Source organism: Lactuca saligna, chromosome 9 (genome assembly GCF_052625555.1).
Source record: "Lactuca saligna cultivar CGN05327 chromosome 9, ASM5262555v1, whole genome shotgun sequence".
NCBI classification, from domain to species: Eukaryota; Viridiplantae; Streptophyta; class Magnoliopsida; order Asterales; family Asteraceae; genus Lactuca; species Lactuca saligna.
The window spans coordinates 135,570,169-135,590,206 of record NC_136425.1 but is presented as its reverse complement, the minus strand read 5'-3'; the positions used below and the strand labels follow the sequence as shown (position 1 = coordinate 135,590,206).

General features: G+C 38.0%; 1 protein-coding gene across 1 annotated transcript; it reads right to left on the bottom strand.

Annotated features, from left to right (window-relative positions):
* Positions 1-18,288: 18,288 nt before the first annotated feature.
* On the bottom strand, positions 18,289-19,680 carry LOC145015049 (peroxidase N1-like). The gene is made up of 3 exons (XM_078973500.1): positions 19,210-19,680; positions 18,946-19,111; positions 18,289-18,845 (listed from the first exon to the last, which is right to left on the bottom strand). Exons 1-3 carry the CDS (start codon positions 19,609-19,611, stop codon positions 18,427-18,429), a joined length of 987 nt encoding a protein of 328 aa, XP_078829626.1. The 5' UTR covers positions 19,612-19,680; the 3' UTR covers positions 18,289-18,426.
* Positions 19,681-20,038: the final 358 nt, after the last annotated feature.

Sequence of the window (20,038 nt, the reverse complement as noted above, 5' to 3'; positions counted from 1 at the left end):
AAATGTGATGAGATTATAACCATACTTGATTGACTAATAAAACACGACGATCAAAGATGTCGAAATGGTATGACATTCATCACCCGTAGACCTGCAGGTCCCACTGTAGCTAGCAGCAAGGTGTAGGATGGTCAATCTCATACAGATCTATACACAAATTCATTCTCTCCCAATAGGAGACTCTATTTACAAAACGTGACACAACAGTATATTGCGATACCATGAAGTAGTGGCTCACATTAATGTTATAGTGTTCTTGTATTTGTATAGTATGCTCTCTCTGATCTAGTGTATAGTATGTTCTCTCTGCTCTAGTGTATAGTATGCTCCTCTCTATTTCTCGTTATAGTATGTTCTTTCTGTTCTCGTTATAGTATGTTTGAACAGACTCATGTATGAACTGGCTCTTGTATGTTTCATTCTTCTAGAAATGGTGAGTAGTTACCCTCTAAAATATACCTATTATAGTTTACTAGTAATGTTGTTTGAATGAATGAACATGTTTGTACACCTTTTCTACCCCAAAGGTACTGGACTGATGTAAGGACTTTTATAGCCATACACATATACATAATATATAACTAAGATTCAAACGACACTCGGATAAACAACCGATACCCTAAGTCCACAACCAAACAAGGAATAAGAAATAAAGCGAGTTATCAATCCTAAGCCCATTCAACCTTATTTATATAACTATATCTATATAGACATGATTTTTGAAAATATATAAGTTTAAAAGAGTTTGATAAAGAGTTTAGTATATATAAAAGAGTTTTAACATATAAAAGATGTTTTAACCATTTGAATGGCTATGGATGATTTGATGCCAGTTTATAAAATGTTTTGAAATAGTTGTTTGATAACAAAGTTTTGAAGTGTAAAGAAATGAACTTGTTTGATAGTTATTAATCACATATGATTGATACAAGAACTATAATGTTTTCTACTTGCATTCCCCACCCCCCCCCCCCCATAAAAGAATTTAAAATCATTTAAAAGATAAGTTTAGGGGTATGAACTCACCTGTAGTGAGTGATACGAATGTAAGATCGATATAGGATGCTAAGTGTCAAGTGAAGTCTTGAGCACAAATGGATCCGATTAAGCATATAATGACACATATATGTATATAGTTAGTGTATATAACAACTAATCATGTAATGGAACAGTCTTAGGGACTAGGAAACACTTGGAATGAAGTGTTAATATCAAATATGATAGTACTAAAGGTGTTCATGGCCAGACAAGGGTGTGTTTACGGCCAAGATGGTGTTCACGGCCATGACATGAAGGGTTTACGGCCATATGAATAGTTTACGGCCATAAACTCTTGATGATCATGCTTAAATGGTTGTTTATTAGATGCTAAACATGTGCTTCTAATGAATAACAAGTATATGGAAAGGATACTTATGATTTCGAAGCTAGAAAGGGTGTTTACGGCGCAAGGAAACTAGTGTGTGTTCTTGGTGTTCTTGAAGATCTAACCCCAAAAAGAGATGAATTCATGGATAAAATCATAGGGTTTTACTAGATCAAGAAGTATATCAACAAATATAGAAAGAATCACTTACAAATTTGTTGAGAAATGGAAGTGTTCTTGATGATACTTGAGAGAGAAATGAGTATCATACTTAACATACTAATTCACGGCCAAACAAGAGCTTACGGCCATAAGCTCTAGTTTACGGCTGTAAACCCCATAGGATGGAGTTTTCCGCCTTGAATGCTGCACAATGAACTCTAGTAGATACTTCCTAACACCCAATCCTTGAATGTACGAGGCTTTGAACACTCAAATGGACCCTTAAAAATGCTAAAAGATAGAAGAAACATGTCTGACTTTTTATTGAATTGAATGGATTTACAAGATAGAAATTTCGGGTTGTCACACCATCCTCCCATTAGAGACAATTTCGTCCCGAAATTAGAGTTTAGGAAATTACAAATAACTAAGTAAAAAGATGAGGGTATTTTAGTTTCATCTGATCCTCGCGCTCCCAAGTGAATTCAGGTCCCCGCTTGGCATTCCAGTGAACCTTCACTATCGGGATACGGCTTTGCTTCGTTTGCTTGACCTCTCGGTCCATGATTTCTACTGGTTCTTCCACGAAGTTGAGCCTCTCGTTGGCCTCGATCTCGTCGAGTGGGTTTACAAGAATCTCACCAGACAGACACTTTTTCAAGTTCGAAACGTGGAAAGTAGGGTGTATGTTACTAAGTTTTTGAGGTAGTTTGAGTTTGTAAGCTATAGGGCCAATTATAACAAGAATCTCGAAAGGCCCTACGTATCTAGGATTTAGCTTTCCATGCTTTCTGAAGCGTATCAACCCCTTCCAGGGTGAGACCTTCAATAGAACATGGTCACCAACCTAGAATTCTAAAGGTTTCCTTCTCTTGTCTGCTTAGCTTTTTTGTCGGTCTCTAGAGGCTTTCAATCGTTCACGAATCTGAACGATCTTCTCTATCGATTCCTGAATGATTCTTAAGCCTGTGAGAGTGTTGTCAGGAACTTGTCCTTTCGGCCATAGAGGGCTTCAAATGGAGCAGCCTTTATGCACGTGTGATAACTATTATTGTAGGAGAACTAGACAAGGGTTAAATAAGTATCCCACACCTTCCCAAATTCTATCACATAGGCTCGCAACATACCTTCTAAGGTTTGAATAGTCCTCTCACTTTGTCCGTTGGTTTGTGGATGGTAGGTTGTACTCCTGTCCAGCCTAGTTCCTAGGCAACCCTGTAGCGACTGCCAGAACCATGAAGTGGATCTACTATCTCTATAAAAGATAATGGATATGGGAACACCATGCAGTCGTACGATCTCCTTAATGTAAGTTCTTGTTAGTTTCTCCATCCTGTCAGTTTCTTTGATAGGGAGGAAGTGTGCGGACTTGGTTAACCTGTCTACGATCACCCATATGGTATTGAGACTACCCGTTGTCTTGGGAAACTTGGTTATGAAGTCCATTGCGATCCACTCCCACTTCCGTTCCGGTATTTCCGGTTGCTGTAGTAAACATGAGTGTTTGTGGTATTCAACCTTAACCTTGGCGCAAGTAAGACACCTACTCACGAAGATAGCAATCTCTGTTTTCATGTTAGGCCACTAGCATGATTTTTTGAGATCCAGATACATCTTATTTGAAGCTAGGTGGACGGAATATCGAGTGTTGTGCGCTTCGATCATGACCAAGTCTCTGAGCCTACCGTGCCTCGGTGTCCAGATCTGATCTATGAGATATAAGGCTCCGCCACCCTTGACTTCCAAGTTTTTATGCATCCCTCTCAGGGATTCACCCGCCACATTTTCAGGTTTCAAGGCTTCAAGTTGAGCCTCTTTAATTTGTGTGGACAAGTGTGAATGGATAGTCATAGTCAATGATTTGACTCTATGACCAAAGTATTCGTTCCGACTTAGGGCGTCAGCTACTACTTTGGCCTTACTAGGATCATAACGAATTTCGTATTCGTAGTCATTGAGTAGCTCGAACCACTGTTGTTGGCTCATATTGAGCTCTTTCTCATCAAATATATGTTGAAGGCTCTTGTGGTTTGTAAAAATAGTGCTTCTTGTACCATAGAGTTAGTGTCGTTAGATCTTCAGAGCAAATACCACTATTCCTAACTCAACATCATGTGTGGTGTAGTTGACTTTGTGTGTCTTTAGCTGTCTTGAGGCATAGGTGATGACCTTATCTCGTTGCATAAGAACACAACCAAGCTCTTGGTTGGATGCATCGTAATAAACCAAGAAGTCTTCTATCCCTTCTGGGAGGGATAGTATCAGTGCGGCTTATAAGGCTTGCTTCAGCATTTGGAACGCTTTTTCTTGTTTCTCTTCTCAGTCAAAGGCCACGCCTTTCTGGGTCAATGTAGTAAGTGGTTTCACAATCCTAGAGAAGTTCAAAATGAACCTGCGATAGTAGCCAGCGAGACCTAGAAATTGCTGAATTTCTATAGGCGTCTTCGGAGCTGACCAGTTCCCAATGGCCTTTATTTTGGAAGGTTCCACGTGGATTCCCTCTTCACTAACAACGTGACCCAAGAATTCAACTCTTCGAATCGAAAATTTGCACTTGTAGAACTTCGCGTATATCATCTCTAATCGTAACGTTTCTATGACTTGACATACATGTTGACTATGCTCCTCCTTACTTCGAGAGTAGATAAGTATGTCATCGATGAATACAATGACAAACTGATCCATGTAAGGAGGCACACACTATTCATTAAGTCCATGAATATTACGGGTGCATTGGTCAATCCGAATGGATCACTACGAACTCATAATATCCATAACGAGTTTGGAAGATTGTCTTCAGAACATCCTCCTCTAGCACTCATAACTGATGATACCTAGATCTCAGATCAATCTTTGACAAGTAATTCACCCCTTGCAGTTAGTTGAACAAATTGTCTACGCGAGGCAGAGGGTAATGATTCTTGACGGTAAGCTTTTTTAGTTCACTGTAGTCGATGCACATACGGAACTATCTGTCTTTCTTCTTCACGAACAAGATCGATGCTCCCCAGGGTGAGAAGCTTGGTCTTATAAAGCCCTTGTTGAGCAGTTCGTTAAGTTGACCGGATAGTTCCTGTATCTTAGTTGGTGCTAGACGATACGGCGATTTGGCTACTGGGGTAGCCCCTAGAATTAAGTCGATTCTGAAATCGACTTGACGCTGTGGTGGTAATCCTGGTAGTTCTTCTGGAAAGATGTCAGGAAAGTCGTGTACTTTTAGGATGTTCTTTATGTCTTTCGTATCTTGGCTCATATCAACCGCATGAGCAATGAATGCATGACATTCCTTTCGTAAGCACTTATGGGCTTGTATACTCGAGATGATACGAAGGTTCGTGTCGGGTTTGTCGCTATAGATAACTAGAGTTTCATTAGACGGTAGATTAAGGCGAACGGCTTTTTCATAACACATTATGTTAGCACGATGAAGACTCAACCAAACCATGCCAATAATGATGTCGGAACTTTTAATTGAGACCGGCATGAGGTTGATTGGAAATGAATTGCTATATAGAGTTATAGTACATCCTAAGTATATACCGCTAGTGCTCTCAGTCTTTCTGTTAGCCATTTCTACAGTGAATGGTTCTTTAAGTACATGTAGTTTTTGTTTAAGTAAATGAGCAAATTTCTGGTTCATGAAACTCCTCTTCCATTCACTATCAAATAGTATTCATACATAAGAGTTATCGAGGAGAAACGTACCAGTGACCACTGTAGGTTCGGCTACCGCTTTCTCGTGACCTATAGCCAAAACTCTTCCTACTCCACTAGCGTTCCCTACCTTCGGGAAGTTTCTCTTGTAGCGACCCACCTCGCCACATCCGTAGCAAGCCTAACTCACACCAATGCCAGGGACTTGCTTGATTGGCCTTGACGGAGACTTGCAAAAATGGGCAGTGTGCCCCTTCCTGTTGCATTTCGAGCATTGTATTTCCTGACGGGGTCTATTGTGGTGGAAGCTACACTTTTTGCACTTGGGAAAGCTTCCAGCATACTGCTTCATTAGTGTAGTCGCAGAAGGTGTTATCGCAGCATGAACAACAACGAACTGCTGCTTTTTGGGAGAGTTCTGTGCCGCTTTGTTCTTATTGTTATCCCATAACTTCCACTTGTTGTCAGCGGCCATAGATGGTTCCGGGATGGCTAGGGTTGTTGTTGTGGTCGGCGGGCAGAGTCCATGATCAATGAGCCACTGTTCTAATCGCTCGGCACTGTCAAAGGTAGTGGGTTCGAAGCTAAGACATTCCCCTGAAATGGAGGCACCATCCCCCAGATATACCTCTCAACTTTCTTTCCCTTAGTAGGGACCATTCTTGGACATAGTGCCACCAGATCACTAAATCTGGCTGTGTAGGCAACTATGTCGGAGCCCTTCATGGTTAGGCTCCAGAGTTCATGTTTAAGTTTCTGAACCTTGCCCCTCGGGCAGTACTCTTCAATAATGAGCTCATTCAGAGCTTCCCATCCCATAGCATTGGACACTATCAGGGTTAGTAACTTGACATGGCTATTCCACCACGTCAAGCCTCTGTCCACGAAGGTGCAGGCAACAAATTTCACTTTGCTCCCTTCCGGACAGGAGCAGATCTAAAAGATCGACTCCGTTTTCTCGAACCATTGCGAGACGGCAATGATTCCTCTAGTCCCATTATACGAGCACTCTCTAGATCGCACTAGAGCATCACCTTGTGTCGAATGAACAGTCGTTCCACTTCCGCTAGTACCAATAGCATTGAATTGAGCTAAGGCTATCGAAATAGTCATAGCCACTACAGCTTGGATAGCTACGAGATCGTATTGTGGAGGAGGTGGCGGTTGAGTTTCTCGGAGGATTATTTCTCGTAGAATGGCGTGCAGGCATCTTTCAACTGCGATGGGTACCCCTCAGGTGAACCCTCAAACCTGCCAGCTGACGCTCCACATCCAAAAGTTGCCTTTCATAAATGGATTGGCGTACTCAGAGTTATATGACTTCAGCTCAAGTTGCAGCCATTTCTTGCTACAGAGCTTCATTGTCTCTCATAGCCCTCCCATGAGCAAATTCGAGATTGCGAATACGATCCGTATTGGCGTTCGTGTCCGCATCAAGCTCCACGGTCTATTGAATGGTTGTTATTCCCAGATCAACATTTCGAGCAACTTGGCGAACCAAGATGGAAAGAATTCTGTCTGCAGAGCCTCCCTCGCTTATGTTGTAGAAGCTTCGGTCTCTGTTGTAGGGTAAGGGTTGACCCTGCTCTTGACTCCAACTTCCCAAATTCTCAGACTATAGAGGCGTCGGGCCTTGAAAAGTCGAATGAGGGTTAGGGTTCAGGATTGGAGCCACTTGGGGTACATCATTGACTTCTGGATCGGAGTCAGAATCCTTCGGAAAGTTTTCTGTGAAGTCATTATCTAAAGGAATTGCATGATTCTCTTCTGGCTCTGCATCGAGCCATCCATCATTTCCTTGGTTGGGAAAGTACGGATCGCTAGGGAGATGGAATATAGCCATGTTATCTAAGTGAGAAAAGCGATGAAAGAGATAGTTAATAGACGTACTACTTAAGATAATTATAGGATAATCCTTACCAATTACTTCAATACTTGCGTAGTACATACCAGTCATATGTAACCAAAACATGATAGACCTTCAATTAAGTGGCCCTAACTCTAAGTCTATGACAGTGTAGTCACATATAACCTTAGCGTGTCCACTCAACAACTATTGACCTACTAATAAAGACCTTTTAGTTCTCAAGTAAGTAATTATAGTAACACAAAATACTCCTATAGTATTTTTTTTGTTTATGTTTTGTTATAAAGTTTTCATTGTAGTAGTGTTGGTAAGTTTTTAGACTTGCTGCAACACCACAACCATTCCTCAGAACATGTTAATCACTTCTCAGAAAAATAGAGTTTATCAGGCTATATCACTCCCAGATCTGATTAGATGTCCCCAAGCCGACTTGTGTTGTCCAAAAACCGCAATACTTTTTTCTTTTCTAGTATGACATTGATCTTAGTAAGAATGCATGTATGTATACTTTGGTTAAATATTTTATTATTTACAAGTATAAACTCTTGGTCAGAGTATTTTAATCCCGATGTGTTTATAGTTGTATATCTTTTATGGGTTGATATACTCAATTCACTATAAACAAAGCTCTGATACCAATCTATCACACCCCCAAACAGGAATGGCGGAAACATTCGGGGGTGGAGGACGTCATGTACATTATCATATCAATGCAAAATAGTAAACAAGCAACAACATCATCCATTGCATCAATAGTATAATTCAATACAAGTGTGTTCATTGTATAGTTTTAAAGACACCAAAATATGAATCAAAATAAAAGACGAGTTTTGAACATGCTTCGTCTTTTCAAAACCTGGTCCAGGGTACCTGTCTACTGGTGACCTTAGAATACAAGTTATTTTGAAAGAGTAGATCAGCATTAAAGCTAGTGAGTTCATAAGTATTTTAGTATCATTGCTTGTATAAGTGTGATGTAAATGTTTGTAAGTGTTTGATGTAAATATTTGTAAGTATTTGATGTAAATGTTTGTACATTTTTGATGTAAATGTTTGTATCTCCTAGAAAATCCTATATTTTCTATTTATAATGAAATGTAGTCTTTTACAAAGACCCGACTGTTCTGTGTATTTGTTCTTTTGTAAAAGTGCGAGTTTTTCCCAAGTATGACTATTACAACCCCGTTTATGTGAGAAGATCACAATATGAATGTAATAGGCAAATGACTATGTACTAAAGTCCATTATATAGTAACTACCATTGTACTAACTACCTTAAACCAATTATTAATTAAGGTAAAATGTGATGAGATTATAACCATACTTGATTGACTAGTAAAACACGATGATCAAAGACGTTGAAATGGCATGACATTCGTCACCCGTAGACCTGCAGGTCCCACTGTAGCTAGCAACAAGGTGTAGGATGGTCAATCCCGTGTAGATCTATACACATATTCACGCTCTCCCTCAAGTGGACTCTGGTTAAAAAACATGACAACAATATAGTGTCATGCCATGAAGTAGTGGCTCACATTAATGTTGTAGTGTTCTTGTATTTGTATAGTATGTTCTCTCTGTTCTGGTGTATAGTATGTTCCCTCTGTTCTATTGTATATTATGTTCCTCTTTGTTTCTCGTTATAGTATGTTCCTTCTATTTCTCGTTATAGTATGTTTGAACTGACTCTTGTATGTTTCATTGCTCTAGAAATAGTGACTAGTAATCCTCTAAACTATACCTATTATAGTTTACTAGTAATGATGTTTGAATGACTGAACATGTTTGTGCACATTTGGTACCCAAAGGTATTGAACTGATGTAAGGACTTTTATATCCATACACATATACATAATATATAACTATGATTCAAATGAAACTCGGAAAAACAACCGATACCCTAAGTCCATAACCAAACAAGGAATAGGAAATAAAGCGACTTATCAGTCCTTAGCCCATTCAACCTTATTTATATAACTATAACTATATAGACATGATTTTTGACAATATATAAGTTTAAAAGAGTTTCATAAAGAGTTTAGCATACACAAAAGAGCTTTAACATATAAAAGATGTTTTAACCATTTGAATGGCTATGGATGACTTGATGTCAGTTTATAAAATGTTATGAAATAGTTGTTTGATAACACAGTTTTGAAGTATAAGAAATCAACTTCTTTATTAGTTATTAATCACATATCATTGATACAATAACTATAATTTTTTCTACTTGTATCCCCCCCCCCCACCCAATAAAAGCATTTAAAATCATTTAAAAGATAAGTTTAGGGGTATAAACTCACCTGTAGCGAGTGGTTCGAATGTAAGATCAATATAGGATGTTAAGTGTCATGTGAAGTCTCGAGCACAAACGAATCTTATTAAGCATATGATGACACACACACACACACACACACACACACATATATATATATATATATATATATATATATATAATTAGTGTATATAACAACTAATCATGTAAGGGAACACTCTTAGGGACTAGGGAACACCTGGAATGAAGTGTTACAATCAAATATGATTGTACTAAAGGTGTTCACTACCACATAAGGGTGTGTTTACGGCCAAGATGGTGTTCACGGCCATGAAATGAAGGGTTTAGGGACATATGAAAAGTTTACAGCCGTAAACTCTTGATGATCATGCTTAAATGGTTGTTTATTGGATGCTAAACATGTGCTTCTAATGAATAACAAGCTAGAAAGGGTGTTTACGACCCAAAGAAACTAGTGTGTGTTCTTGGTGTTCTTGAAGATCTAACCCCAAAAAGAGATGAATTCACAGATGAAATCATAGGGTTTTACTAGATCAAGAAGGATATCAACTAATATAGAATGAATCACTTACAAATTTGTCGAGAAATGGAAGTGTTCTTGATGATACTTGAGAGAGAAATGAGTGTTGTTGACTTGGAAGTATGAGAAGTGAAGAATAAGGAAAGAATATCGTACTTAAGAGACTAGTTCACGGCCAAACAAGAGCTTAAGGTTGTAAGATCTAGTTTACGACCGTAAACTCCATATGATGGAGTTTTTCGGCTTAAATGTTGCACAATGAACTCTAGTAGATACTTCCTAACACCCAATCCTTGAATGTACAAGGATTTGAACACTCAAATAGACCCTTAACAATGCTAAAAGATAGCAGAAACGGGTCTGACTTTTGATTAAATTGAATGGCTTTACAAGATAGAAATATCCGGTTGTCACGCTCTCCCTTAATTATAGCAAAACAACTTTCCAAACCCTGCAACTTTGCCAATTGAAACCTTTGTTTTCTATAATTAAAATTGCTAACTTGCAACACTTACCATAATAATTATGCTCCCACTAGCATAATAATTATCTTACTAGCATAACACTTATGCTCTCACTAGCTTTGACATGTACCCAGAAATCAGTTGGACTTCTAGAAATCAATACATATTTAAGATTTCTGATACGAGATGCTTCGATAAGACATTATCTAGGCTTCTGAAACTCAAACACCTTTCCTTAGATAGCTCACATGTGTGTCTAAACAATTTTAGAACTTACAACAATAACTCTCAAATGTTTAGACCATTGCCATTTCTCACAATTCGAATTATGAAGAGGGATGCCGTAATCATAATCGAATTTGAGAGTGCAACTATCATAATTCTATCTCCTTAAAATCTACTTAGTGAAAGCGTTTCCTCACAATCATTTTCATGAATTGTAGAGAAACCTTATGACACTTAGATTTTATGGTGTATGTGTTACTATCCATGTGAATTTGTCAAAACCATAATCACAAGACAAGGTTAGTGACGAATCCAAACGCATTTGGACTGGACCTGTTCAATCTTAATTTCTTACCACCTGGTAGCACAAGGGCCTACCATTGCTTCCTAGGTTATTATGAAAACAACTGAGAACTCATAGAACTCACAAGCATATTCAACTTTAACTGTAATGGGCACCCAAACAAGAATATGTCAGCACGATAGGTTACAAACCTCAAGTCCTGTTCTTGTGTTTATCAATAGGTTTACTCATGATTAGTTCTTGAAACTTTCATGATCTTAAAGACACCCGCTGACCTCTTGACATATAAGATTCTCTTGTCAAGAACCATTCCTTGACAAACAAATATTCAAGAGTCAGTGTGGATTCTCATCAAGACAAACACTTCACACAATTGGTCTTAGTTAGTGTTTGTCTTATCCAAAACATCACAACTTACCAATTTCAAATGTATAAGAGTAAGAAACATGTTACTCTACATTTTGATGAGTGTTATAAACCTCCTTAATTTAATGTCACTCAAGGCACAAGCTTGGAGTATGACTCTAAGACTTGTTTTTGGAATGAAGTATGAATCATCTTCTGGATTTATCCACTTCAACAATTCATGATTCCTCTTCTTAGCCATACAAATGCACTAAGATATCCTTATAGGATCAATTGTGATATGGTTTTCATAATCATTAAGATGATCATAAAACACGATACTCAAGTACTCTCCCATATTTTTGTTGGGTTTTGAGCATACTAACACTCTTATGGTGTACATGCAACCCTAGAAACCTTGGATCTATGTTTTCTCTAAAATACATGCAAAATTCATTTCCATGGTTCACAACCTAACTAGCATGTTATGGGGTACTTGTATTACAAAACTTTAAGTAGAATAACATACCTTTATTTTGTGGTTGATTGCTTGGAGTTTTAGAGCCAAGCACCAATAGTGTGGATGCCTTAAGTGGTGTTACAAATCACCAAAACAAGTTGGAAGCTCTTGAGAGAATAAGAACACTTATAGAAATCATCACCCTTATGCTCACACACACTAGTGCTGATTCTAGAACCAAGGACTCCTTTATATAGTATGGAGGATTAGGGTAAAACCCTAATACTCATGATGCTCTATGCCTCTATTAACACATACTTTCCTTAAAACTTCACGAACTAAAATCCAATTTCCATAAAAGCCAAAACTAACGCTTTACCGAAATACTCCTTGGCTCCAAAACACAAACCGAACACCCGGATCATCTAAGTTACATTACCGACACCCAAATGGATCAAAATCTATTTTCCTTAAAGTTCCTAGTCTTGATGATACCCGATCTTTTGTCACCACCCTGCAATAGGATCCATTCGGAATAGGGTGTTATAACTATCCCCCACTTAAATTAGATTTCGTTCTCGAAATCACTCCTTACCACCCCCTTGAAAACCAACGCTTCGAACAAAAGCCCATAGTGTTGAATAAAACAATGATCCCATAAGTGTCGATCCAACACATTACTGCTATAAATCCAAAGCCCCATAACTTGTTGGACCTCCATACAGGTGGAACTTAAAACACAACCTCCTACCATCATAATTGAAAACATCCTTTTAAACCTGAACATTCCAAACGATACCCTTTGCATACAAATCTCCTTAATCCATAACTTGAACTTGTATTTCAGCCAAAGTCTTCTGATTCACAACAACCATTCACTAAATCGGGATATAAGAATCCCCAAACCATCACTGAGACTTCCATCCTTACACTTGGTCCAACCAGCAGGTTCTCTAAACGTCTAACCGTTAAAACTACCCTAGCCTAGACACCACACTATTCCACTCCCTAGCCATATGATCAACCTACTAGATTCATAATCTAATCCCTTGATCCAACCGGTCTCTAACAGGTCCCTCCCACATAGCTATAAACACACAGGCCTCAACCATATGTCCCACCTCATGAAGAGCTATACAGGACCAACCTCACATCACCTCGGACCCCAATGGTTATCTTTTCACAACCCAGAGAAGCTCCCCCTGACCCCTCTGTCCGCCTTATGCAAGGCACAACTTGATCCTTCTCTAAACTCATGACCATCCAAACGATGGTGAACCACAATCTGATGAATGGTACGATCCTATTGCATACCTACAACACTTCTAATCTGCCATGGTTACCACACATGGTCTTACCATGCGTATTCCATTTCAACTCCAATCATCTAGAGTTGAACTCGCATCCAACTTATTTCCAATAAGGTATTCGAGTCAGGCTTCAAACCCCAAAGCCTTCATCATACAAGAACAAGCAGCAAGGCTCTAACACAACCTTCAAACCAGATCCATCCACAAGCCTTTTATACCTTTCAAAGAAAATGCCGACCAACTGTTGGAAGTTTCTTGAACTCCCAACTTACACAACTTCCATCCTGACGGCCACTTAGGTCGTCTCTTCTCCTGACTAGGATGTGAAACTTACCCTAATTCCATACCCAATCCATCTCCGTGAGTTCTGAATGATTCTCCCCCACTTGGATTTATCGAAGGTCTCCTATCCCCCAAAATTTGATGGATTCCAAATCCATCTTATATTCATATAACATGAACCGACTATGACATGCACCTACCAAAACTAGTGTTCCATTACTATCTAATCTCGATGATCGCCCAACTATTGAAATCCAGATGGATACTCCCCAAAATCTCAACAAGCCCGATAACACCAACTGATTCCTATGATACAACACTAAACCATGATGTCCTTTATGTTGGTGACTAAAGACTATAACCCTTTCTCTGAACTGGAGAATCTTCACCCCCAACTTCCCATTCTCAAAAAAATCTATGAATTCTAACCATCTACAATCCTTGCGATAATAAAATTCCACTAACACTTCCAATGAGCAACATCCTCATGCTACTACCACCACCAACTTCTTGTTACCACTCCTTCCCTAGCAACTGGTATGATTTGGACCAAAAGGCCCTTCCACAGATGGCTATCGATCCTACTAGAACAAATACTAACACTTCTGAACTCTGACTTCATTAGGGAACTAACCAACTAATTCAACCATAAACCTTCCAAACGATACCCCTGAATTGACCCCACCACTAAATCGGAACAACAACTGAACAAACTGACGCTCAACAAGATACGACTCAGTAATAACTCTTGGTATGCGAAAAGACATAGAACAATTCTTGATGATATACTACAGGCAATAGCAGAGAACCAAACCAAGGATAATACTTACCTACAAGAAAACAAGATCTCAAGGAAAATATAAATACTGATAATAAAAATTAAGAACGCAAAAGATAACATATTCGCAACAACATCTGATGAAACTATGACATCCACTGACCGACACTGCAATGCTCAGCTCTTTGTTGTTGGGGCTGTTGCTCTACCCTCACCACCATTAGAGATCCTAAAAGTAACCAGAGCAGGTGCTCTCACTGCTCCACCCATCAACATCGGACAGTCGACCTTCTTGTGTCCCATTTGGTTGCTATGAAAACATAACGGTCTTGCCCCCTAAGTACAGTCCTGACTGACCTGGCCAACCCTTCCATACTTGATTCATCCCATGCCCCTAGAACGACAAACCCCATCGTGCTACTTCACGCATGTATTGCACTGACCTCGGACCTACTGGCCCCTTAATCACTGATCAGATGTCGTGGGTCCCTTCACAGGACCCTCAACTGCCTGCATATGCTCTGGCCCCCGCTCTGGCCCCCTCTTCCCCAGTAGCTCTAAATTAATCTCCTGCTCCTGAGTTACGCCGACCATCCCATCATCCGACAGAACAACCATGATCCAAACCCCGAACCCAGTAACCGATCTATCAGTGAAACACCCAATAATTTCGGGCTGAAAGGGCCCAATATGACCATCCAAATGCTCTAAAATCCCCTCCTTCACTAAACCAAAGATCACATGAGTCCATTCCAAAATATTGTGGGTACTCTCCGATGAGATGAATTCATGCATGCGCTCATCACCATCCAATCAAATGTTTAGAAATATCTAAGAATCCTCATCCTACATGCCTCCTAGATTCTCTAAGACTCTCCCCGATTCGAGTTTGGATCTTGTGTTTTCAGTAGTAAGGGCCCAATACTACCTTCCACACTTATCCATACTTTCCTCAAGAATCATCCTAAATCCTTTAAGTCACCTTCTCAAATTGCTAGGGGTGAGCATAATAACCGAAAAACCTAACCAAAACCAAATTAACCGATATAACCGAACCATTTTAAAAACCATTGGTTCGGTTTCTAATTTTTGTTAACCAATAACTTACGGTTTGGTTATGGTTTTCTAGTTTAACTGAACCATTATTAACCGAACCGCTTACTTTATATTCTAATAAATAAAAATTATAGATTATATATAAAATAATATAGTCAAAATTATTTAAGACCAATTAAAATTTCAAAATATAATCCATTAATCATCACTTATCAGGAGACGAACGAGCAATCAGACCATCAAAGGCTGATCGCGCAGACACACACAATATTCCAATCATGAATTGAGTGAGATTGTTAATTAATGTTGTAATTCCTAATCGGCTAATTCTACAATTTGTAAACATTATTCACATTTTCACACTCATAATCGAAGGCTTCTCACACCATTAGTCATAATCAAAGATTGTTTTGACTTTATTGTCCTATTCGAATGATTTCTTGACTTAATAATTAAGACTTCTATGTAAGTTAAGTTTTTGGTTCTTCTTGACTCTCTAATATTAAGAATGTATTTTTTGATTTTTTGGCTTTCTTTATTTATTGTTTTTAATTTAATCACACTGAATGTATGAGTGATTGGCTTTTTCTTATCTAGATAACACGTAATATGAATACAATCTCATGCAACAAAGCTCAAATAATCCTTCGAGTAGGAGACTCATCCCTAAAACAGTTAGAGTCAAACAATAGTTGTGTAATAGGGTCAAATCCATCACTATGAGATTATTCAACCTTCATCACGAACGGGGGAGAATTGTAACATCCCTACAATGAGCCTCCACTTTCCTTACGTCTATCTAAAACCCTAATCCATCTTAAGAGTATCCTTGAGCTTTTATGTGTACTTTTGGTGATTAAGAAGGAATGAGAAAAAGAGAGGGCCACCTTGGAAGAGTGAAACACCTTAAATCCAGATTCTCATCACCATTTGGCATCATTTTAAGGTGACCTGTAAAGCCGGTATTCGGAGCAATGTAATGTTCATTTATTTGTCAGACTAGAAGGTGAGTTTTCCTCACTGTACTTATAGGTCGAAGGCACCAAGGCCCATTGGATTAGATATCCTAATTTGTTATATGTTGTTATGTATAGTTATGTGGTACTGGTTATATGATTAGACCGGTAGATCTGTAGGACTACATGCTCTTATTGTTACTAATTGATAATGTTATGCATTGATATGTTATGGTTTATTGGTTTGAGGCGGACTAGTGGATAGATTTAAGGCCAAAATACCTAGGATGGTCCGGATATACTGAAGGCCTGAGAGGCGGATCAGTCATGCCGAAGGCCCGGAGAATGGTCCAGATAGGTTGTAGGCCCGCTGAGGCGGTCCAGTCATGATGAAGGCTCTATATGCATGTTGTTGTTTCTTATGTTTATGTGATGGTACATTGGGGGAACTCACTAAGCGTTGTCTTACATTTTTACTTTTGTTTCAGGTACTTCTAAGGATCGTGGCAAAGCGAAGGCGTGACTGTACACATCATTGGGTTTTATGTCGTTGGATTCTAGGAAACTCGGATTTTAAATTATATTTTTGGGAACAATGATTTTGTAAACATTTAATGAGTAAATTGGTTATTTTTGAAAAATTTAAATTTGTTGTGATTTTTAGGATGTTACATTAATGGTTAAATTCAAAATTCAATTTAGTTACTAAATATGTATTATCATTACAAGTCATTATTTCTTTTTTTATATTAGGTGTTTATTTGGTGGATTTAAACTTTTAATATCTAAATTTTGAAAAGAATATGATTTTTTAAGATCTAAACTTTTAAGTGTTCAAAAAGGATAGTAGGAGAGAAAATGGAGATTATCGTGTGAAATATAAAGAGAAGGAAAAATGTTGAAAAATTATGGTGTTTCTAGAACACATACATATTTTATTCACATACAACTTATTCATTTAAAAACTAAGAGTTTATTGAACAATTAAGAACAAACAATTAAGATGTTATCACGCATGAATACGAAAAATTAAAAGGTTGGTGAATACATTTTAGTTATAGTCATAGTAGTATTAACTACTCCTTCCATTCCAAACTTACTGTCCATAGAAAAAAAAACATACGAAAATATTAATTACCACTAATTTTGTTAAATAAAATGATAATTGTATAATTTTTTGCACTTAATTCCATATGGTTGCATTTAGTTTCATGGTAGTTTAACTAATAATTAGGGGTATTTTGGTAAAAGTGATATTTATTTTTAAAAGTAGACTATTATTTTAGAACAAACCAAAAATGAAACATAGACTATAAATATGACACAGAGGGAGTATATCGTATAACCCTTTATTTCATTGCACACACTTACACCTTGTTTCCGAGTTCTACTTAAAGAGAGATATAGATGAATATATAGAGAAAGTGAAGGATATCAAATGAAAATCGTGTTTCCGATTTTCATTAATAGAAAGAAAGTGAGGAGAGGAAAATGATTTTAGAACCATATTTTCTTTTCAAATTTTCCTCAAGATTTCGACGGATTTGGGAAAAAAACGAGGGAAAGAAAAATTTTAAGTGTTATTTTCTTTTTCTTCATAACTCTGGAACACAAAAAACGTAAAATTTTCTTTTAATTTTTTTCAAATTTGGCAATTGGAAATAATGAACTTTTTTTATTCCTCTCCTTTTCTTTTAAATTTTGATTTTCCTTTTCTTTAATGAATTTACAAAAAAAAAAAAAAAATCAAAATAAAATAAAAGGCGTTATTATCGAAGCAGCAAAGGTATCTTTTTAAGGCAGCATTTCCGCACCTTTGGATCAGGATAAGGCTGTATGTTGAATGCTGAAACATATATCTCTATAGATAAAACATTTTAAATATATATTTTTCTTTATTATGTTATCATTTATTTTATGTTTTCCAAACAAGTTTTATGACCGTGACGAATAAAGCTACTAATAGGTTTTGTATTCTTCGAACATGTTATGAAACTGAAAAGTAGCCTCGGTTTTGATGCACAACCTAGTAGACAAAAACAGAAGTATACAAAGTCAAGATTTTGTTTAATTTAAGACTCCATACAAATTCATAGATATGATTGCTTGAAATCCTGAAAAAGTCATTGCATTAAATGATTAGTGGTCTCACATTTAATAGCATATGCATGTGGCAAACATGAGGTCCCTTACCTTTGCCAACTTTTTGTGTTATATTATCATAACTAATTAAACACTTGACGTAATCAATGGAAAAAGTACGGTTTATTATTTCTTATTCTTATCTTTTAAAACTTTTCTCCTAACACATGTATTGCTTGTATTAACAATTTATAAGCCTATCACGATTCTAGATACATCGCATAAACATTCATCATTGATCAATTAATTGCGCTACAAACCCTACGAATTTCTCCTTGAGTCCCCGTCTTCACCTCAATATTACCCATCCTCACCATTGATCTTGCAAACTCAACGTTAAAAGTCAATCCAAGGAGTCCCCTAACTCCAAGAAACCGTTGCACTAACCTTTGTGTTGTCGGGTCGCTCCATAGCAATTGGTCAGATTCAAGTACTCCTCGCCGGTTCCTCAAGTTTGAAAAGTACGAATTATCAAATCTGTTTTCGCTGCCTGTATCCAACGCCACACGCCTTGTCCCATCACCTCCATTGGGGCACAGGTTTCGTAGTGTGGGAAGAAATGTTTGGTCAATAGATGGATCCGGTCCATTCGTGTTGTTGAAGTTGTATAGCCTATAGCTGAATAACGCACACGCTGCTGTCCCTATGGTGTGTGCTCCTGGAAATCAATAAAACCAAGAAACACATCAGTAATTAACTTTCTTTGTTTAGTGTGAGTGTTCCAATTATAGTTGAAGTGTTTATTCTGCTCAACTTACCAGAAAGAGTTACAAGATCTTGCGTGTTAAGACCTTTTTCGGAAAACTTCCTGATTTGGACATTAACGGCGTCATTGAAAGCAGGAAGATTTGCAGTATCAGCAGCACGTGAAACCAATCCATCTCTACGGCCTAATGGCACTGGCCAACGCGCAATTCCCCCAGCCTGCATAGTGTCGGAAGAAATAGAATAAATACAAGTTTTCTACATGGAAACGCTGAAATACAAATAAACATTGAGCTAGTTGAGTAGTTGTTAATTACCAAAAGCACGGAATCACGGGCAGCGATAGCAAGAATATCAGCACAGGAGACGACCCCAGGACAAACCCTTTCGAGCTCGGTCTTTGCAGCATCGATTATCTCGAAGCCTCTCAGTAGAGAATTGGGTGGAGCGGTTCTCTCACTACCAGGACCAGTAATTAGGATAGAGGCGTCACAGCCATTAACAAAGCAATCGTGAAAAAACATTCTAACCAAACCGGGTGGGACTCCTGGGTTGGCCCGATTAGCTGCATCGACAGCAGACTGCACGATGGCTTCAACCCTTGGGCAGGAGGTTCGGTAGAAGCCAACTCGGGTGCCTTGGCCGAGTGCTACGTTGGTTAAGGTGGCTAACAACACAAGAAAGAACAAAGGTGTTTTGTTATGTGTAAAACACTCCATTGCGACAAAGATTTTGTGTGTGGTTTTAAGTGAAATGTTGGATTTGATATTTGACGATGGGAGGGTGAAGGTATTTTATAGTGAGTGGAGTGGACGGAGTCAAAGATGTTGGAGGTCATAAAAGTAAACAAAGGCGGCGATTAATAGAGTTGCAAAGGAAGGAGAGAGTCAAACTCTCTCGTCATTTACATGATACAGCTCATATATACCTAAACATGCAAATTTAACGTAAAAATTGAAAAATATTATAGTGGTGGTGGTTATTGAATGTGAAGGAAACACGCTAATTTATTTATTAGAGTATATATTACTGGTAACTTAAAAGTGAAGTATATTATTCTTCTCATATTATTCAACAAAAACATAAAGTACAGCTCAATAAAGAATCACAACACGTAATACCTAAAACAATAAATGAGTGATAAAG